This window comes from Phaethon lepturus, unplaced genomic scaffold (genome assembly GCF_000687285.1).
Source record: "Phaethon lepturus isolate BGI_N335 unplaced genomic scaffold, ASM68728v1 scaffold15509, whole genome shotgun sequence".
NCBI lineage: Eukaryota > Metazoa > Chordata > Aves > Phaethontiformes > Phaethontidae > Phaethon > Phaethon lepturus.
The window spans coordinates 5771-28386 of record NW_010565652.1 but is presented as its reverse complement, the minus strand read 5'-3'; the positions used below and the strand labels follow the sequence as shown (position 1 = coordinate 28386).

The window sequence follows — 22616 nt, the reverse complement described above, 5'->3', positions numbered from 1 at the left end:
GACAGGCTGTGCTTGCAAGGTTAAAAGTATTTGATGTAATTACTGTTGCTGAGAGACTATAGGTGAAGGTAGGCATTAGGAAAGTATTTGAGAAACTATACTAGGTAGTCTGCAAACACCCTTTCCTGCAGGGCTTTTGAAAGTTTGCAGTGCTGTTATTTCTTTTTATGCTTTCAACTCTAAAATGGAAACACAATAAAGTCAAGACGAGATCAAATTGGGGGTTTGGTATTTTAAGCATGGCCTCTCCCCTGTCATCCAGCGACACAGCATGTTTCACTTGATCTAACTGGGTTTGCATTTTTGAAGCTTTTGTGATACAGGGCTATACAAGAGGAGAGAGGGGTTCCAGGTGCTCCTGAGAATTTCTTAGGAAGTATGATACAGCCATCTGAATTTCTAACTTCATTAAACCTCATACTACCATTTCGTTTTGGACCCAGCAGTCTTTACCACTTTAAAACACAAATTAAAGGAATGGTTTTAGCAACTCTTCCAGGTGTCCTTACATAACCCTTCAAACCAGCCTGCAATGGCAAATGGCATAAGTAAGATTGTGTAATTGCTTTCACTTCTCAAATTCTGGATGACATACACTTGGTAAAGTTACCTTTGCAGAATATTTAACATTCAGAACACTGTTTAGATGTTTGTGGAATTAATATGATCGTTTGTTTCACAGGTTATCACCTTTCAATTTGATTAATGTGCTGTGCTTTTATTTTCATTAACAGTCCTCTGTAATTGAGTAATTGGGAAAAAAAAAAGCCATGGGGAGGGAAGACTGGGAGAAACAACGGGAGCATGTGTTAAGATCTCAAAAATTACCTGAAGTTCTGTTTTCTGTAGTAGTGCAGGGAAAGCAAAACCTGAATGGTTTCTTCAGAAAGATTCGGAAGGGGACACACCTTCACTTATCAGCTGGCCCTCCAGGTATCATAAAACGTAGCTGTGTGGCTAACAATCAGACTACAAACTTCCTCTTTCTTTCCCTTTACTCTGTCTTCATTTAACACTTGCTTTTAATTTTCCTTTAACAGCAGCAAGTTAGAAAGTGTTGTTTCTTGCGGATAAACAGCTATTGAAACTTTTCTTAAGCATGTGCTTTTATTGTGACTTACAACCAATTGGTATATTGATGAAGTACAAATGTCCCAAGCTTCTTCCACAGCTACTATCATTCTGGCTTCCACTAATTTTTATAACTTCTTATTTTATCCCACTTTGTATTCTGCAAATCAGTAGATTTTTATACCATACACCATTCCATATTAGTATTCCCTACAATTAATTCCTTGAATTCCAAAGGAGATGGTACAAAAGAAGTAAAAAATTTATATTGGAAAGTAAACCAAGATCTTGATCAGAGCTACAAGCAGCTGCTTTTCCCAGTTTGGTAGCACATAGAGTTAGCCCACCATGAGAAACATTGCAGGAAGACTCTTTTCCATGTTTCTGATTGAAGTAATTCTTATAACCCAGTACTAACATCACTGTGGATGTTCTGGAGAATGCTTGGTACATGTAGTTTAAAGAATCACTTTTTCAGACTGAACAGACTTTCTGTGCTTAAGTAACTTTGAGAAGTTTCCCTGATTAGTGCACCAATCCTCAGAGGTAAGAAACACCAAAATATTAGAAAGGTTGGTGTTTCAGATAACTTTGGATATCCTGAATAATTCTCTCAGATACTAATTTGCCTTTTTTTCTACATCTTGCTTTTTTAAAATAATGTAAACTCCAAAAAGTCTGTTGGCAAGCCTGGAATTGCACATACTTTGAGCTGGATTACGTACTTTCAAATAAAGAGCGAGTCTTCTGTTGTACTTGAGTTTCTCTCCTTCCTTATTTGGGAGGGGAAGAAGTACAGGGCTTTCATTTTTAAAACTGTGTATGAGACTATTGTATGTACATTTTATATTTTTAATGCTCACTCTGTAAGCTGTCTGAACACTTACTGTGGCTGTAAAACTGCCGGATAGCTTACCTGCAGTTGTAGTCGTAGAGCGAAGGCTGCCTCTGGCTGCACGTGCTTGCCTTCCATTAGTGCAGTTGCATTAAGTGTCTAAAGGTAGAATACAGCTCTGTTTTGCATGGATGTTACACAAGTCTAGAGGTGTCTTCTAGAAAACACACTGAAGTAAGGTAACTGGGAACATTTCTGTAAGTTTTGCATGTTAGAATGTAATGAAAAGTTTTAAAACAGAATGCTTGTTTTGATTGTGGGATTTTTTTAAATCCTTTTCTCCCTTGCAAGCCCTCTGAAGAGCAACAGCCATGCCATAGTTTCACTTTGGGCTTTAAGGCTTGCACTTCAGCTTTTTTTCTTACTTACTGAAACAGATTACACTACACGTAACATTTTAGATGTCTTATATGATACACAAAACAAGTATAAAAGTATCTGGCAAAACATCTCAAGGGCTAGGTGGAGATAATGTGTTTTTTCATCCCTTCCCCAATGCAACAGCATCTTGATATGATGTAAGCTGCCCAGTGTTTAGACAACCTTCAAAAATCTGACTACGTATATGACTTCCAATGGAATTTGCAATTTCAGCCTGAACCCAACACTTTGATAATATAAAAAGCACTTTTGATCATCTTGTTTGCTTGAGACTATGGGTATGTGCTGTTTGACAAACATAGTTATGACCTCATGGGAACATGCTGTATGTTTTCAGAGCTTGTTCAGTTACCTTCTCAGGAGTCATGCATGTTTGAGGGCCTGTGAATCACTTCAATGTTTTTGAGAGATGTTACAGCTAAGATTTGGGGAGGGGATGAGGGAGGGTGCATCATAAGAATGCTTACTTTTCTGTATTAATTGCTTTTTATTTTAATACAATGTTGCTGTCTGTACTCCCAGTAGGTGTCTGTGTGCCTTTCCCAGATTGGGTATTGCTCTTCACAGCTTTAATCCTTTTTCTTTCTTAAAGAGTAAAAGTTAGAGAGAAACTGGTGAAAGAGGAAAGTGCTCGTGGAAGCCCTGAACTTGTCACAGACACAGTATCTCAGAGAAAATCCCATCCAGTGCCAGCCCACTACATGCCTCTTCAGACAGAAACATCTGCCTTTGATAGGGTTATAAATCAGCCCGTCAGTTCAGTTCGCCAACCAATACATGGCTATATTCAGCCTGCTGGTATTGCGCACACAGCTCAGCTGATGGCAACAGAAGAGCCAGCAAACATCTCTGTTGGCAGCCTCCTCGTACCAGACAATGTTAGTCTCTTAACAAAATCGTCAGCAGCCACTGCATCAGAGAGTGAAAAGAAAGAGACACTTGGTTATGGAGCAAAGCCTGATGAAGAAGATTCCTTGGAGGGTGAACAGGCTTCCAAAGGCAGAAGACCAATTTTGCCATCTGAAATTCGCAAGCAAGGGAAGAACCACGAAGGCCTCTTTGGAGGAGGAGAATTGGATACCCCTGTGGGGAGTTCCTCTTTCACAAGCAAGCTGAAAGTTAACTCAGAAGTTCAGAGAGAGCTGGAGTGCAGTAAGAGGCAGGCTCCTGAGCAGCAGTTTAAGACCCCTGAGAACATAGAAAGGAGTGAAGCTGTTATGTACATACAGAGTGGGTCTGTATCGCAGCCTGCCGAGGCAAAAGCTCCTGTTTGGAAAGTGTCAACAGCAAAGCATAAAGTCCTGACTCGCTCAATGTCTGACTATACTGTGGCTCCTAAGCTAGAAGCTTTTAAAAGTAAGGAGAACGTGGAAGCAAATGCACCAAATGGTGAGATTGGCATGGTTGACACAAAAGTCTCTGTTGCCCAGCTCCGTAATGTCTTTCTGGAGACTGCTAATGCCAACAAGAAAACGGAACTGTAGGTGACATTTCAGACGTATTTTCGTGTGAAATTTGCACGTCCTTGGCAAAAATTACACACACTCAACAGCAGTTGTGTTCGGCACTTAAAGCACACAGCTTAGCTCTCACCAGTGTGTACTGGAGGCTGAGATGGTTTGAATCCTGCTTTTGTGCTTCTGCTTGCTAGTGCAAGTTGTGATGTGGGGTAGCTGGAATGTGTACATCTGCGCATGTTACCAGAGGAGCATGCAGAGTGATCTCTAGTGAATTGTTGAGATGCTTACATCTATGCTTTACTTCTCTCTTCTTTTTTCTTTTCTATGCACTTTCTATCATGTGGTTTTAAAGTGAATCTCGGTTTGAGATGTCAGCGGCAGGTAGCACTTTGTCTGCCAATGGTGACCGTGAAAGAGGGCCACGAAGGCCAAGGCGCTATTTTTCTCCTGGTGAAAATAGAAAGACTTCTGAGAGATTTAAAACTCAACCTATAACGTCAGCAGAACGAAAGGAGACAGATAGGTAGGCATGTACTTAGCTTTGGGTAGCATTCTGATGCAGGTAGACGTGAACAAGCTTGTAAAGAGACTTCATTAATTTATTAGAATAAACATTTTGCAAAGTTGTTGTTGCTCTTTGAAAACAATCAAATATTTGTTATAGCTTCTTATAAAATAAAAACTAAAATGCTGCCAACAAAAACAATTCGTTGCAAATGCCGCCCCACCCCCCATCCCCCACCCCCCAATGGTGATGAGTGAGTCATAATAAAGTTCTGGCTGTCTGGTTCTGTCTAGTGATAAATGCTTTTGTCTTTTTATATAAAGAGTTTCCTTTCTATCTACGCTGCTTTATCATTTAGGGTTTTTTTTGTAAACAACCAAAGCTACATATTTTATGTTAAAAGACCTGGCAGCAAATCTTAGACTTTTATCTTCTGCAAGATGAACTGGAAATAATTTTTCTTTACTGTATTTAAGTTTGGCTGCAACTGCTTGCCTTTCTGCTTTATTAAAGGATGTCAAAGTGGAAACTGTTGAAACTTGAAAAATAGTTAAAGTTTTCCAACTCTTAAGACTTTTGAGGTCCTTCTACTTCAGATGGAGTTTGAATTTAATTTTTGATATCTTGTTTCCAACTAACTTCTTTCTGTTTGATAACTTTTCACTAGGTCAATTCTGAGTGCACAAGTACCAACTGCTGAAGGTATGTTGCTATGCTATTTCCTAAGGAAGAAATGGGAGAAAATGTGTTTTGTTTTAACTGAAGAACTATTTGATAATGCAAACAAAGTCCACTTGAAAATAACTATCATTACCTATAATATGTTTGAAGTACCACTTTTTAAAAATTAATTTAAATCCAAAAATCTGTCTATGGATACTGAACTTCATATGGGAGGCAAGCGGGGGGATGGCTTGACACTTTTCAACATAGGTTTGGGTTTTTTTCTGATTTAGTTAATAAATAAGCTAGTTGATTGGGGAAAAAAACCCACATTTTAATTGATGGTCTAGGACTAATAACTAAAGAAAGACTGTACTATAGTGTAAAACTGATATTGGTAATGTGATTTCTAATTAAGGAAGTTGCAAGATGTTCATTATTAAATTATAGAATTCAGTCTGCCATCTTGTTTCTCTTTCCTCCTTGTCGCTCTCAGCAAGTCTGGCACAAATTAAGTAGGTAATCTCATGAGTAGCTAAATTTAGATTTAATGCCTTATACTATTTGAAAGCTGATATCCTCTGCACCATTGAGATGCTGGCTCTTGGATCTGGAGGATGCTGATTTTGGCTCCCAAGGATACCAGTTGAGCCTCTGAAAAATGGGGACACAAGGCAGTAATCAGAATGACCAGGTTCCAGGAGAGATCATCTTCTATGGTCAACCAGTAGAAAACAGATGTTCTATACAGCAGGATGAATACAAGACAGTTTTTCGGTCTAATTATTTTCTTAGTCCATGTCTTCCAATAAAGAATAAGTGTGATTATTCATAAAAATTTTTTTTGATAACTTGAAAGCACATGAACTGTCCTGAAGACAAGTCTTTTGTTCTCAAAACCTGTTAAGAATTTTCCTCTGATGCAATAAATGTGAATATAAGTAACGTTTACACAATTTGGTTCATGATAAGTCTTTTGTTAAAATGGAGCAACAGCCAGCTTATTTGCAGGTGGTGCTTCTTTTCTTAGTAAAACATAATTTTGGAGGAGTTCAGAAAACATTTAGTCAAAAAAACCCCTTGTAATTATTATGAGCTTGATTCATTACATTCAGCCTCCTTTTTTTTTTTCCTTTGTGAAGACGAAGAAAAATTAGATGACCGAGCCAAACTAAGTGTAGCTGCAAAGAGGCTGCTTTTTAGAGTAAGTATTACATTTTCTTCATAGAAGGCTGAGTTACACATATCATATACAAGATGCTGAAGAACCCCAAGAATGAAGTGGGGTTAGAATGAAGTGTAATGCACTTAACAAAGTCCAAACTACATAACTTTTTTTTTAACTTCATCTTGCCTACCTATACAGTAGACCTATTGCTCTAAAGCATTCTTTAAGAATGTCATTTAGAGAGATGTGTAGTCAGTTTTAACTCCATGACGCCTACTGTGCAATTACATCCTGCTTCTAATTCAGAGATGGGCATTGGGGAATTTTACTACTTTGCATGCAAGAAATCTAAAAAGAAAGTACTGTTTTAGAACCTTTCTTCCATGTTTTTAATTATGACATGTGTCCTCTTAGGAAATGGAAAAATCATTTGAAATGAAAAATATTCCGAAGCCACCTACAAGAAGTTCAGCAGTAGAAAGAAGACTGCGACGTTTGCAGGATAGATCGCACACACAACCAATTACCAGTGAGGAAGTGGTCATTGCAGCTACGTAAGTTTTGTACATATGTGTTGGCTCCAACTTTGGTTCCTGCTTTTAAATCTGGGAGTAAGTTCCATGTATGTGGTGGTTACAACTTTGTAGCAAGGAAAACCTATTGTTAAGGCCCAACTTCCTTGAGAACCACTGGGAAAACTGTATTGAAATTCGTTGTTAGAAGCAGAGGAACTAGTAAAGCATAACTTGTATGAACTGCAATTTGGCAGAAAGCTTATGGACCTGTAGATTACGTAAACAGGATTAATCGTAGCATTGGTTTGTAACTGAAATGGAAAAGATATTTTGCACTGAGGGAAATCTGCACAATTTCTTATGTAATGTATTTGTATTGTGGAAAACCTTTTACACTATGAAATCTCAAATGTACTTTTTGGAAATGCATTTCTTGCACTCTGGTCATACATCATGAAATTTTCCTGAAAAAAGGAAAGTAATTTTGGGGGAAAATTGAACAAAGGTGAATGGACATTAACCTAACGATCTACTAAAAAATAGATTATGTTCTGTTTAATGAGTAACTTCGAGATCACCTGTTTGCTCCTCTCAGTTTTTAATTCTTCAAAGTATTTGAAGTTATTTTGCAAAGGTCATAGCAGATAACTCAGTAATTAAAAATCATTGCTGTTCGGTTTTTTTCTGTTTTGTTTTGTTCTGGTTTTGGTCTTTTCTGTAGTTAACACTTAATGTATTGCTTTTCTTAATGCTTTTTTCTTCTCTCTCCCTGTGAATTTTCCCTCCTTGGCAATTCTTTAAAGTGAATCTACCCCTGCTTCACGTTCTGTGAATACCCACACAGTAGTGACAAGAGTACCTAGTCCCACTGTAGTTAAGAGCACTGTACAACCTATCAGGTACTGGGGGGGATAAACATGCATGTTACATGGAGCACAAGATTCCTCAATAGCAGATTTAAAGTCTTGAATGCCTTTTCAATCTTTCAAGTCAATACTCATTTCAAGAACATTTAAAACATGTCAACTTTATGTTTGCATGATAGAATGATGCAGCTTTTTTTTTGTCAAGCATCTGTTTTCAGGACTTTTCTAACCACACTTACCTATTCAGAAACATATTCTTCTTTCTGAAAGAAATGAATTTGCATGTGAGCATACCTAGCAGAACCCTCTTTGGTCTTGTACTTTTTTTAATATGGTAATGTCATCTGGAGATGAAAATACCAAAGTTGTGTGCTTGATTTCACAAGCAGTACATTTCCTCTTTCTCTGTCTCTACATATATTATTTTTTTTAGCTTGCAAAATTAAAGGAAAGATAAGAAATTGCACCACCTATAGGTAAAGTTGCAGAATACTGTTTGCCTGTTCTGAATGAGAGAATTTTAGCAAAGACCACGACAGGGAAAAACAAAAAAAAAAGAGAATACTACTAATTCCATAAATGTGGCTGAATCTAACTAGAAGTGAATAAAATATATTATTGTAGAGACAAATGCAATTACAGCTTTTATGAATGAATGTGTCTGCCTTCAGCATTGGTCAAACAATCTTTAAAATTAATGGAGTATATTTCAAAGCTGTTTTTTGTTGTTGAGTTACTCTAGATAACTCGGAACAAAAGACAGTCTGATCTGTTCCACTTCAAATTATAAGAGGCATTACTGTTATGCTAACCTAAAAGCAGCACTAACTTGGAGTTTAAATCCATCTTTTAAATGTTTTTATTGTATATGTTCCACAAATTATTTCTAATAAAATTGAATTTTATGTAAATTGTACTGTAGGACCCGTGTTTGTTCTACAGCAGGCATCTTAAATCTCTCTCCATAGCTCTGTATTCTGTATAGAGATTGGTCTGAAAAGTCTCTCTTCAAACTTGAGTTCCCCTTTTAAAAAATTGTTGTGTCCTAATCAAATGAATTTGAGAATGAAAATTTAACTTTTTTTAAATCTGCAGCTGCTGAATTAGAATTCATCATGCCAATGTTGAACCACTGCATAACCACTTAGGCTGCTATATTACATTGGCTATTGCGCTTCATGTGCAATTCTGCTTCTATCAGGTTGAGATTTTAAAACTTCGTAACGTCTTCATCAAAACTAATTTCCAGTTCTGTTTCTTCAGCCTGCAGGCATCAGCACACCAAAAAATTTTAGCTAAAGAGGAGATAAGAGCAGCCAAAGAGGCAATGGGGCAAGATCAGTCTGATGAACCAGATTCTTCCACCTTAAGTTTGGCAGAAAAGATGGCTTTGTTTAACAAACTGTCTCAACCAGTATCCAGGGCCATCTCCACAAGGAGTCGAGGAGATATTAGGCACAGGAGAATGAATGCTCGTTACCAGACTCAGCCAGTCACTCTTGGAGAAGTTGAGCAGGTAAGTGCAATCTTAGGTCTTTTTCATTTGTTTCTTTATTGGAGGAAACCGCTTCAGTGTAAGATGCTGTAACAGCTGGCCTTTGCTCTGAGCTACACACTGGGGTCATGACATATTCGCACAAAATAGCTTGTCAGGAAGCAGTCTTTATGACACTGAGGAACAACATCCTCTAAAATGTTTGACCTCATTGGTGTGATTTTCTTTTTTAAGTAATTCAAGAGTATATCATTTCCTGATTAGTACATGCTGTACCTTTCACAGTGTCTGTCTTTTCCGGTAGAATATTACATGTCTTCCATAAGTAAATTCATGACCAAAGAGGTAAAAACCATGACACATATCATAGTGCTCTAGATGTATTTTCAGGGAATTTTAGAGCTTTGTCATGTGCAACTTTCAGACTCTTTCCTGAAAGCACTATATTTTTCCCTTATTCGTCAGGACTTACTCTGTCATTTTCCTCTGGGAGGGGGCATTGATTTTTATTTTTATTTTTTTCCTTAAAAGCAAAATACTTTTGAAATTCAGAAAGTCATGGTCAAAATGAAATTATTTAATACGTGCAGTGGAATTGGGTTTCCTGTTCTGGAATCCTTCATGTAACTGGAGCTGCAAAGGAATGCCTTTTCAGTGAAGTTCAAGCATAAGATGGCCCAGCAGTGGTCTTTCAGAGCTGATGTTCACAACAGCATAAACATCAGTCGCTTAGTATTACAGCTTTAAAAGAAATTACATTAACAGTGAAGCACAACTCCTATGCATGTCATATTTCTAGGGATTTGGATCAATCTGTGTGTTAGAAAGTTCCTGACCTTCTCTTTCTATATGCTTCATTCATGATTATGCATTTTCCACATTATAATAATAGAATAGTGAGAAGGCAGGATTTCTCTAACTGTATTGGTGCAAAGCTGTATAGATAGATAATTGTATTTTATGCCTACTTTACTTAGGCATGAAGTAGTAGTAAATACTTGGAAAATTTATTTTAGCAACATTTCCAGACCTTACATAGTCTTCTTTCCATTCATTTTCCACGTGCCAACCACTGTCACAGCCTGGCCGCTTTAATGATTGTGTCACTAACTTGTTTGGGAGTCACGAAGGTGATAAACAGGAATGGGCTGAAGCAGATGGGAAAGAAGTGACAGTCACATTAGTTTTTCAGAGTTGTACAGAACAAGCTTGCTGCTCAAGCAAGTAAATGCAGAGGAGGCATATTTTGTCATCTTTCTAAACCTAGCAAAAGAAACTAGAGTTGACTGAACAAAGTTCAATGGGAGAGTATTATGAAAAATACTTTCTATAGTGAACTGTTCATTTGGAATGTTGGGATGTTTTGAGATGTAGTTACAGTTTTTTCTAGGAAGAAACAAAAGAAAGGTATCAAAAAATAGATAACTAGAGGTTACGTTACCAAAATACATAAGTGAAAATGTAAATATCTTGTAATTAAAGCTGAAATCCCTTTGCTGATCTCCTCTAAATTTCTAATTCTGATAGATGCAATGGAAAAAGAGTAAACTGGTAACTATTTACTTAATCTTGCTTTGGAATTTTTGAGCTAGCGTATTAGTCTTTGCTCTGCTTTCCAATTTGTGTAACAAATGACTGTTGTCCATGCTTTATGGAATTTGCATGTGTATTTTAAGTTTTCAGTTGACTTCCTCCTGCTGGTGGGAGTTGTGTCTATTCCTTTTGCATGCTGTTCACTAGCCCTGCAGCTTAAGAAAACAACAAAATAGCCAAACAAAAATCCTCTCCTGATGTGTATGAAGGCATGTTTGTCAGTCTGTTTCATAGCTTTTGTCTCCTTCAGAGAAGAGAAAGTCAAGCTCTGCATTTCAGAAAAATTTTGCATCTTAACCGTCTATAGGAAAACTTTATTATGGAAGAAGACTAAAAAAGATAATTGTTCCACTGTGGAGGCCAGCAAAGCAAATTTGGAGGTTTTTTAAATATGCTTCTTAGATTCAAATACTTTGTTCAGAGATGTACGTGACAGCAAATGTTCTGTATTTGAAAAAGTCTTCGAGTAACAGTCCTGCATGAGGGTGATTTATGTGGCAGAAGCATCAGGAATGTCTGCCCTATGTAGGACAGCATGGAGCAGCGTCTCTCTGGCACTGAGCTAACTCCAGAGCATAACTGTATCGGAGCAGAGCTGTGCCAAAACTAATTAGTCCTGCTGAGATGCAGAGTTGATTAGCTTGGGCACATGGCATGTCATCCGGTGTCTGGAAACTGAACTAATTTCTTTCCCCAGTGCTGCGTAGTACCAAGTCAGTACGAGTCTTTTCATGGAGCCCTGACACAATGTCATGTTGCATGCTGCACATACACACGTTGTTGCTAAAGACGTTGCTGTTCACGAGCAGTCATTTCGTCCTTGGATGGAATAATCCATCTGCAGCAAAATTATGGGGTGTTGTTGCCTTCCTTACCTGTCTCTAGTCTACATTTGTAGAGCACTATATTCATATGGAAGCACACCTTTGAAGAATTGATGTGATTAGACTGATTTTGGGAACCGATGATTTCAGAACTTTTAAGTCTGTTTTTTGGTTTTGGGTTTTTTTTTTTCTTCCTCCCCATAGGTACAACACGAAAGTGGAAAAATTACTCCCCTGTCAACTGCAGTTGCAACATCGGTTTCAACGATGGCATCTACCCTTTCTCCATTGTATGCTGGAGACCTGCACGTAAAGCCAGCTTGTGATGGAAGCGTGAGTGCTGCCACTAGAGCTGATTTGAGATTCCACTCTTCAGCACAAAACTCGGACTCTTCAGGAAAACGCACACAGAAGTCAGAACAGTGGCAGCCCTCAATGGAAGTGCTAGAAAGCAAAAGAGCATCAAAGAAGCATGAAGAAGAGAGAAAGAGGTTTCTAGCACATGAAGCTAATGAAATGACAAAGTACAGCTCCTTTGAGGAAGAAACCACACATCCTGTTCCTGAAAAAACAGGAGACCACCATAAAGAGACAATATACAGCTTCCTGAGGAAGGGCAGCATGGAACTGTTTAGTTCACAAGCACTTTCTCAGCCTCTTGAACAGAAGGAAGTCGATACTGGCATGCAAGGTAGATGGGAAGTCAAAGAAGGCCAGTCCTTTGAAGAAAACATGGATTTGGAAAGTGTTATGAAAAGCAAGACTTTGCAAAGAGGTGCAGTATATACTTACTATTAGTGTAGTCTCTTTCCTTATTCAGCAAATGGTGGTATTTCTCTAGTTTTAAACACCTTGATTTCAAACATTATCAAGGCTGGTTATGTTTGTTTTTTTTTTTTTAACTGGCTTAAAAGTAGAGAAATACCTGCGAAATTTTTAACAAATACAGTTTTCTCTTTGTTATTCTTTCAATTCTTCAGCCCTTAAAGATGGATCAATTTTATTCAGATTTTCTTACTTTGAAAGAAATGGTATTATATGCTGAAGCTAATATTTATCCTTTCCTCTTTTGCCCTTGCCCCTGCCCTCCAAAATGCTGAACAAACTTAAACTTGCTGCCCTGGGTCAAGTGTCTGCACTTAATGGTTGCCTTCTCATGCATATATAGTTATATATTAACTACATATATACATATATAGCTAATAGCGGGTAATTTTCAGATAACTATTTTTGCAAAACTACTATTATTTTCTCTTCAATGTGGTGATAAAATATAAACCAAGTGATTCTTAGAGCAATTACATTTCTATATGTACAGCATAATTCAAACTTAATAAGTAAACTCACCCATCCTTAAACAAAGTGCTTTAGAAATAATCAGTCAATTTGGTCATTGCATAAAGCCTTCTATTCTGTTGAATTTAGAATGATGCTGTATTAGTTTTCTGTTTTATTATGATGGGGTACAGGAGCACAGTACCCTGTAGTGCTAGGAGCAATTTTGTCTTCATCCTGTGAAGTTAATTTATTTTTAATTTAATCGTCTTTGAAGGCACGTAGGGAGGAAGGTATAGTTCTGCCTGTATTGCTCAAAAGCAGTGTCTGTTCTATCCAACTAACTTTCAGTGACTGCAGGGGAGACGGAGACTGGGATAAAACAGGAACGGTCGTGTATCACTGGGGTGTTGTGCTTGTAAAATTTCAAAAAGAAAAATTAAGATTACTTATATTTCCTTAAGGACAACTGTAGTGGTGCATTTATTTTTCATCAAGGCAGCTTTTCCAGTGGTTTAACTGCTGCTTGAAAAAACAACCAAAAAAGCCCCCAACACCCTTCTAGAAAATAATACCTTTATTAAGCTATTAAATGTCCTCCTAGTATGCTACTTATGCATTAAACTGCTTTACCAATTTCTTATTTGAATTTTGTCTGCTTTTCTTCCCCTGCTCTTTGTTCCCCTCTCACTTTCATCTGTCCATTTGTTTGCCTCTTGGTGTGATGACAGCCACAGCAGTTTGTGCCTCATCCATATGAAGTTCAGAATTGTGTATTAAACATGATATTCTGTGGCTTCATGTGAACTTCAGTCACAAATGGCCAGTCTGTGCAGCAGATAATATTGCATGATTAATCTTTCTACTCCAGCTCAGCGAGAATTTTTTTTTCTGTTACGATAGCGTGTGATTTGAATGTTAAAAAACAGATTTGCTGCTTCAGTGTTAGCAATGTAAAATATGTTTGAGAATAGCACTAGGTCTAATTCAGCACTTCTCTTTTGAATGGGCAGACCATGCTGAGCCTACTTCTGAACTCACCAGCACATCAGCAATGAGGACAGTTTCACAAACTGCAGCTGCGGCATCCTGTAGACTGCAGGAGCTCTCCGAACAATTGGAAGGCAAATTTTATAAGAATTCCTGTGAGATGTTTTCCGTTGGAGAGAACAAAGCACAAACAACTGAGGATGTCCTTGATAATTCCAGCAAAACAATGTCAATTAAGGAAAGGTACTTAAATTTCACTTTTTAAAATTATCTCTATAAATACAGTTATTAGACTGATGGTATAAAAAGAAGCTTTAAACCTGTTTCTGAAAAAGCTAAGCAGTGATTATTAGGCTTTATTAGATGTCAAATACTAACAGCAGAAACATGCAGCTAATCTGACATGCTTATAAAGCAGATGGTGGTGAATGAGAATTACTGCTCAAAAGAATGTGTTAATCTGATTTTGAAAGAGCCACCTGAATTATCAATAAGTAGTTCAAAAAATGAAAGTTGTAAAAAATACATACGGTAGTTCTGATTTATAGTAGTAGTTAGATTTATACTGATATACTCAATATACTTCCCCATGTTCTGCTTTCAATTACAACAGGTATAATGTGATTTTTTTTTTTAATACCCAGTTTTTTGTTGGTCTATGGGAGTCTAGTTTAAATAAACTGAGTACAGGGAGTCAGGGATAGACTCTGTGATGTTTCGCTCTCTAATTCAGAAATACATGGTTGCCATTTTGACTTCTGAGAACTTACTGTAGGGGTTTTAAAAGGGTAATAAATTAGACAGGTTTGTGGGAGTACTAGAAATATTTTTTCCAACCCAAGATCATTCTGATCTGAAACAAAATGTTAAGTCTTCTGCGCTTCTGGGGACAGTAGGAGGTCATGGCTGAAGCTCCAATAGCTGCTGCAGTACTTTTAAAAGTCATTTTAATTTAGTCAAAACTTTGAGAATATAAATTCATCCGCAGCTCTGAAAGGATCTGGTAGCAGTCCAATGAGTAAAATTATGATTATTTGCTTCAAGTTGACAAATAGGCTTATTTTTATTTCAGTTTTTCTGCAGTGAAAGCAGAACCAATAAATAAAAATAGCTGCTTGACTAAACTTTCACTGTGTAAAAGTATTCCCTCACTTGGTGAAGTGTATATGATATTAGGAACTCCTAACCATTTTTTTTTCTTTAAACATTATTCCAAAGTGTGTTTCTTAAATTCATGTATTTCTAGGAGGTATGTGAGTCATCCTCATTTACAGAGCATCCCCAATCCGTGTTCTTGCCTTAACATAAAGCGGGAGTGTAGGGACAGCTACAACAGCTGTGCAATCTTAGTCCCCCTTCTGAAGGATGTACGTACCTTTTTCAGTTCACTGTTGTTGTTTTGTTTAAAACAACCTTCACCCCCCACTACCCCTCTTCTGTAAATATGTCAACAGTCTGGGCAAGTAAGGTTTAAGACCAGTAACTTCTGGTTTATAGGTGGTAAATGATCTTCCTTCCCTGATCCTGGTGGGAGAGAAAGAGGTTGGAGGGAAGATCCAAGTATTAGCAGCTGTTTCGGTCCTAAGTTAAATGCTTCAGTTGAGTTGATCTCTTGAGGAACTGATGTTAAAGACTGTCAGTCACCTATGTGAAATTGCTTTCGTTAGGCCTCCAAGACTGTCTAGTCAGTCCCAAAGCTGACAAAAGTAAATACCTGCTCTCTTGTCAGGAATCTGTATACTCTGATTCCACAAATGTCTGTAAATGTCAGAGCTGGTATCAAAATGTTTTAGCCTTCCAAAATACCACAGTAGTCTACTTCTTGGCACAGAATTAAAAAACTACAACTAGTCTTTTTCTTTTTCTTGGCTGTAGTTGATGCCAAGTATTCATAAACCTCAAAGAACGTTTCTGCTAAAGATTAACTATTACACTTTGGATTTTTTTTTTTCTTTTACATTCACTAACTTCATCTTTGCATCCAGTGGATTTTTCTGGCTCTGTCAGACATTCTTTCACCTTATGGAAGAACAGCTTTTCCACAGATGTAATGATATTTGGGCAGGATGCATGCATGCTCGTTTGGATGAAAGTGGTTTTCCACAAAGACTCACTTCACTGAACTAATACTATCCTGTGGAGTGAGTGCATGCCTGGCATTTTCAGAATTACCTATTTCATACAGAAGACTAAAAATCATGATTTTTCAAGGAAAAGACACCTATCCCTATCCTCTCTTCTGCAAACACACAGCTTGGAGGTGAGAGGGAGCAAAGACTCTTTGAGTAGTTTTAGGCAGCCAGGGCCAATCCACTGATATATAATATGAGTGATGGAAACTTTTTTTTTTTTTTAAATTGTCTTGCCTTCAGGAAGAGGAATGTCTTGGAGGACTTCAAATGAAGCATACATTGCATGTAACTACCTGTGATTGTGCATTTATGGAGACCAAAGTTGCTAGAAGGCCACCCTATCAGCTCCACTTTAGAAGTCAGCTGCATGCGGCAATCACCATTTAAAAAAAACTACAGATAGCCCTAATTTCAGGTGGACCTCTTACCATCTTTCATTCCTTCTCAGGAACAACCCAGCCTAAACTTAATTTTCAACCTTTTTTGATGTAGGACACCAGAGCAAGACTTTCTTATGCAGACTAGTCCCCACTATAGTATATTTATGCACTCTCTAACAGTCGGCTTCCTTTTTGTAGTTACTTATCTCATATTGGCCTTCAGGATTTGTAATTTAACTGAAAGGAACTGGTCAAGTGCAGCCAATGGAGTATGTGTGAAAGCCTAGCCTGTGTCCAGTTTAATCTGTCTCAAGGCTAACAAGCTATTGCCACAGAAGAAAGAAGTGTCATTTTTGACATTTTTTGCCAGGATTTTTGCCAAGGCCTTTCATACAACACTCCTTGTTTAGGAAAAACCTTTGTTTAAATCTTGTTTCTATTTCCCTTCAGTATTAATTGAACATTTTGCCTTCAGCTGTGAAAGCCTTTGCTTGGAACCCATCCTGACACCTCTGGGATGACGATCATTCTATCTTGATGGCAAGATATTCTATCTCAGTAGCAGGTGCAAGAAGGATACAGAGCAAGCTATCAAAGATGGGCAGATATATAAAAAGCTTCTTTCTTTCAAGAAAAGAGTAAAACTGATTTTTTTTCAGATTGTAAAAGGAACTTTTACTTTTGGAGGCAAAAGCAGTATAAATAAAACTCTGAAAGTAAATAAAGAATGATTATTCATTATTTATCTAAAGTGGAAAACTAGAGGTATGCAATGAAACTAGCAGGCAGCAGGCCTTAAACAAGTTCAAGGGTTAGGCCAAATAATTGCCTTTTTTTTGCAGACTTTCCAAAGAATCAACTGCTGTCTACTTTGTTTTAAGCTACTGGGCTGGTGAGGTTGCTTCTGTGAACCAATTCAGTAGTTCTTGTATCTTTATTGATACAAAAGGGTGCCCTCCAATTGTTGCTGAGCCAGGGCAGTCTGAGTTTATTGCTGTTTCCATTGTTCGAAACAAATGCATGGCTTTAGGTTTTACACAGCAGTGAAGTTTTCAATGGCATACTGGGCCATTTCTTATTTCATAAGCAATTCATATTTCTTTTCATTTTTTTTCATATTTCACAAGCAATTTCATATTTCTTCAAGTGGTGATTTCATTGCTCAAAACAGACAAATGTGTGTTCTCACTCTAGGAACAATTTGTTTCATTGTATGTATAAGTGAAGAGTGGAGGGCTAGTATGAATCCATGCTTACGACAGAGGAGAAAACAAAGTCTCCAGAGACACAGAAGCATTCTTAGAATTCAAGTTTTTCTCTTCCTGATCAGCTGAGCTGTTTGAGGCAAAGGTCTAGGGCAAATACTCTGTAGTAGTGTCAGGTTTAAAAAAATAATAATTTTTTTTCTGCCTGCTACACTGAGCAGCTATAGACATTTTTAAAACCAAACCCACCAGGCCAAAGCTGATCAAAATGCGTTCCAGCTTCAATTATCACATCATTTCTAAGCAAAGCTGACCTGAGAGAACATAACTACTGAAGGTAATTCAACTGCATGGTGGCAATTCAGTCCCATCTTGGTCTCCTCCACAGTTTCACACATGCATGGATGCACTCCAGAAGATTAGTTCTGGGCAGTGAAATCTTGTATATGTTCTGGAAACTGACCATGGCCTCAACTCCTTATTGTGAGTCCTTCTCACCCCTACTCATCCTGTGCTGTGAGGTATGAAGCAACCAGGAAATGTGAAGCCTGACAGTGCTGCCTGCTGGGGCAGGAAGAGAAAGAAGTAACTGCTTTCTTGAATACTAACATTACTACTGCCATTGTATTCTGTGGATTTACTGTTTTCTGCATTCTCAAGTTTTTCTCAACTGACTGTCTTAGGACCAATTGGTCATCTTTGAATAGGTCAGTGGGATGGTTGCACCCCCTGGACTTTCTGCAGGAAGCAGCTGCCTGAAACTTGGCTTCTGGCTAGACATACTTAGTCTTACCTCTTCCTTCTCAGAATTTCAGTACAAGACTTTACTGTGAGGGTAACAGTAGTCGCCTGTCTAAAAAGGAATCTCTGTATCTTGTGGTCAAAATAGGTTGCCAACACGTTAGCTACTGAACCTCTTCAAATATTAATAGGGTTAAGGGTTTTGTATAATCCTTACTGAAATGCCCTAAATTAAAGAAAGTTATGTAGTAAAACTTGATTCAACTAAAATAAAAATTTAGTGGACCGATGCAACTGTTTGCACAGGTACTGCAGATACACATTTTATGGAGTACTAAGAATGATTTCTGAAAGCTAGAAAATTCATACAAATACAAATTTTGGAGGAAGGGAAGCTGAAGATCATGCCTGTGTAGACCTTGTGTTCCTAACTGATTTCCCCTACACCCAAAGCTAATCACCTCATGGTTTGTATGGACAAATAGGTTCTAATTCTAGAAAAATAAATCTACATGCTGTTCCCACCAAAGCCAGTCAGTGTCCCTTTGTGCTACATTCAGAATTTTGCTCAAGACTAGGAAATAGCACTTTTAAGAGATCCTACTTCCCTGGGATTATTGGTAATCCACACTTTAAATATAAGACATCCTTTAAATGAGTTGAATCTTGCAGATAGATTTCACAGCTATCTTATAGTTAGCACCAAATTACTAGTGCATTGGTATTACTGATTTGTCACAGCAATGCCTGAGCTACTCAAGGAGACACTAAGTGATCCCTAGGAGTCTGATAGTAACTTCAGTCACTGGAGTTGTAGTGAAAGCAGTGACTGCAGAGTTGTCATTTGATGTGCCTGATGAGACCTAATTGGTGGGTGCCTGCTGAATAGACCTCTTTTTTTTTTTTTTTCCTTGGGTTTTAAAGAAAATAACTTTTTAATTTTTTCTTTTTTTAGTGAGTTCAGTACAGACCAAAGGTAGGATTCATCTTACTAACTTTGGACATCTACAGCATAAGCATCCGAAGCTGAGCTAGTCACTATCCATGCTTTATCGACAGAATGGAGGGAAAAATCAATGATTAATGTGTATATATATGTCTGCTTTAGGGTGATCTGTGTTGTACCTTGGTCTCCCTTGACTATATTGGCAATTTCCACTGAGTACACAAATTAACCAGGGTGCCTGTCTCAGATCTAGATGTCTGTGTTTTGACAGATGATTCCCATTCAACATGTTCAGTAAAGACTTGGTGTTTGTTTGTGAGCTTTGTGTATGAAATGTAAATAACTATAGTTAATAGTTAATAATCAAAAACTTAATTTTAAATTTTCTTGAATGCAGCATTAGTGAAACAATAAGGGTAACTTTTGAGGATAGCGGGAAGTACAGTGTTTAAAGCTACCTTTTGGCATGTTTTTTCTTCTAGGTTGGCATTGCTGAAGAAGAGTGGTGAAGAAGATTGGAAGAGCAGGCTCAGCAAAAAGCAGGAGTATACAAAAGTGTCTGTCACTGATCGTAGCGCGCAGATGCAAGAAGTTGAGCAGCTGTTGAAGAAGGTAACTCTATCCTTGTTTGGAAAAAACATCTTGCTTGAAATGCTTCAGCTTTTTGAAGATGCATCCAACTAGACAGGCATGCCTAATATTAGCTACTGGCTCCTGCTATTCCTCTTGATGTCAGGCTTGTTTAAAAAACAATTCTCCAAACATGAGAAGTCTTTAAACAAGAATGCCTTGGGACATGTGATATTGGTTACATCAGCAGATTATGAACCAGTAAGTGGGCCTGTAAGGCTTCGGGAATGTTTACCGGTATAATGATTTAAGCCTTTTTTCCCCACAGTGGGCTTAAGTCTTTAAGTTCAGGTGTTTTCTTTAGTATGAGTGAGCTTGTAAATCCTAAAGCCGTATTGTCTCTGTGGATAAACTTTATTTTGAGCAGCAGTTTTTGGATCCTAGAAATACTGAGGAAATGCAGGTACCAGAGCATTCATGAGCCATTTGGCTTTTGGTTATCTTGCATGGTCTTTGGTTTTTGTGGATACATAAATCATCTGGACAAGGATTTTATCTGTCTTGTCAATGTTAGTGACGAGACAGGTACCTGGGTAGAAAGGTGTAGAGGAAAGGGAAGTCCACATTGTTAGCACATTCTGGCTATGTCTATACATGAGTAAGTTATGTTGCCCAGCAGGAGTGCATCTGTAAAGCAGAGTGATCACTGATGAGGACCTGATATCCATGCCACGCTTACTTATTTTGCTTCAGTGACGTTTTGCTTCAGGCTAAGTTTCGTCTGCTCATTTGGCCTGACTGCCTGTTAGCAGTCATGATGTTACATGGGAATCCAGGGGTGCGCTTCAGGGCTTGCTTTCATCCAAAAGTCTGTGCATTCTGCAATGTCAACCAAAGCACAGAAAGTGAGGGTGACTGGAAGATTTGCTTCAAAATGGACTGTTGATTCAAACTACAGGACTAATGTAGACTTGCTTCCCTTCTGAGTCTAGTATTTTGAAAATGACAGTGTCAGATAAAATAGGCTGTTTCAAAAGCCTTTAATTTTTGAAGGACTATTTTCACAGAGGACAAGTTAAGATAGAATTTGTGTTACAGATTTTACTAGTGGGGACAGTAGTCTTTGGATCCAATTATTTAGTATGAAAATGCTGCTTCTATTAAATAGTATAGGCAAACAAAGACAAAAAGTCTCCTGTTCCATCAGTATATTACAGGTAAGGAGTTGTTACATGGTCCATCATTATTGAGCATAAATCTGTGCCTGAACATGCGACTCGTCAATGGTTGTTGTTAACTGTACAGAAAAAACAAGAAAGCTGTTTTTTTTGCAGTTTGGTTTATGGGTTTTGTTTTGGTTTTACCCTGTGGACTTGCTCAAAAATCCAGTTGCTCGTCTGAAAGATGTCCTAAAGCAAAAATAGTTTCAGCGAGGAAAGCAAAATTGCAGTCACATTTTTAACAGGCTAGTCTTCAAAATGACAACTGCTGAGATCAGATAACAAATGTACTCCAGCTAAAGACAATGGGGTTGAGAAAAAGCTTTAAGCAGCTGCCAAGATTAAGGCAGAGACAAAACCTTTGTTCTTCCTCCTCCCTCCCCAGCACCCATATCCTCCCTGCTGCGTTACCATGTGCAGCAACTTCACTCAGTGTAGCACAAGTTAGGCTTTTAAAGCAAGTAAGCGAGCATGAAGTGCTTGAAGGGTACAAGCTTTGATGTGACAATGCTAGCAGTGGGAGTTTGTGTGACACTGGGTCACCCACTCTGTTGGCTCGTGTTAGCCCTTGGCTACTTAGAGTCTAAACCAAAGCATTTGCATGTCTGCCAATGGGTGAAATCTTGGATGTGTAAGAAAAAATGTTAGTCTTATTAGATACACAACTCCCTGAACTGTATTGGTATTTGTGATGCTGAGTCATTATGTGATACATACTGCTTAAAACACACCATGTCAGCTGCCCTTAAATCTGCAAATACTATTATTGATAATTAATCAATGTGATGGACCATGAAGCTGTGCACCACTGGAGTCTCTATTTGTAGAAGAGCTTTGAGAGTACAATGTACTTAATCTTAGTGCTTTCTGATGCTGGATTGCAATAAAAATGCAGGAACTGTATTGATTACTGTGTTTTGAGCTAGTTAAAATACAATTTCCACACATAGCAGTCATGCATCAACAGCAAGGGTGTGTAAACTTCTGTCATGCCCTGCTGGTTCAGAATAATGCCTGAAGTTTTTAGTGGCAGCATGCCACTCCTGTTACTGTAGTCAGACAGATTTTTAGGTTTTCTTTTGTGTGTGTGTCTGTGTCTTTTAAAGGGTTATCAAACTTATTCTGGAGATTTGGTTATTGAAGCATAGCTATATAAAATAGAAGTTATTAGAGTAAATTTCTTATAAACCAAAAGTTGAAAGTCTCATACCCTTAATAAAATAGTTACATTCTGTAGTGCTGTTTGGTCACTTATAGTCAAAATGCTTCTACACAGTTTTCTGCATGGTGAGATATTTCTCTAAATGTGTTATACTCATTTATGTGTAGGCTAGACTGTAGAAAACCCATAAAATTCATGGAAATGCTGACAGAGCAACCTTAGATGGGGCGGGGGGGGAATAAGGAATTAACTCAGGGAGATACAGATGAGGTGGGAAGTTGAGATTCGCTTCGAGGTCCAGCATCTGTTTTGATGATTGCTGCACATAGGAGGAAAATTTGTTGGAAGCTGCAAGACTTCTTAAATTATTTATATGTATGGTAAAACATACTTGGACAGTTCAAAGAATAGCTCTAACACCAGGGGAACAACTGTATACTGAGGAATGCCTTACTGGGGGGTGGGAAATCACTTTGGGAAAAATATTTTGGATTTAGTATATTTGTATTCATCATCTTAGGCTGGATGGAAGACTTCCAGTTTGTTGGTTTTTTTCATG

The 22616-nt window shown here is 37.9% G+C and overlaps 1 protein-coding gene across 1 annotated transcript in view; it reads left to right on the top strand.

Annotated features, from left to right (window-relative positions):
- The window catches only part of LOC104627139 (supervillin-like), a gene marked incomplete at its 3' end in the record, with an annotated part of 39784 nt that overhangs the window by 15989 nt on the left and 1179 nt on the right, over positions 1 to 22616 (top strand). The window contains exons 6-17 of the mRNA XM_010295254.1: positions 850 to 933; positions 2940 to 3827; positions 4160 to 4330; positions 4980 to 5014; positions 6118 to 6179; positions 6558 to 6697; positions 7462 to 7557; positions 8788 to 9040; positions 10547 to 10570; positions 11641 to 12127; positions 13725 to 13944; positions 19588 to 19717. Of these exons, the coding sequence (XP_010293556.1) occupies positions 850 to 933; positions 2940 to 3827; positions 4160 to 4330; positions 4980 to 5014; positions 6118 to 6179; positions 6558 to 6697; positions 7462 to 7557; positions 8788 to 9040; positions 10547 to 10570; positions 11641 to 12127; positions 13725 to 13944; positions 19588 to 19717 (2590 nt within the window). The remainder of the gene's footprint in view (positions 1 to 849; positions 934 to 2939; positions 3828 to 4159; positions 4331 to 4979; positions 5015 to 6117; positions 6180 to 6557; positions 6698 to 7461; positions 7558 to 8787; positions 9041 to 10546; positions 10571 to 11640; positions 12128 to 13724; positions 13945 to 19587; positions 19718 to 22616) is intronic.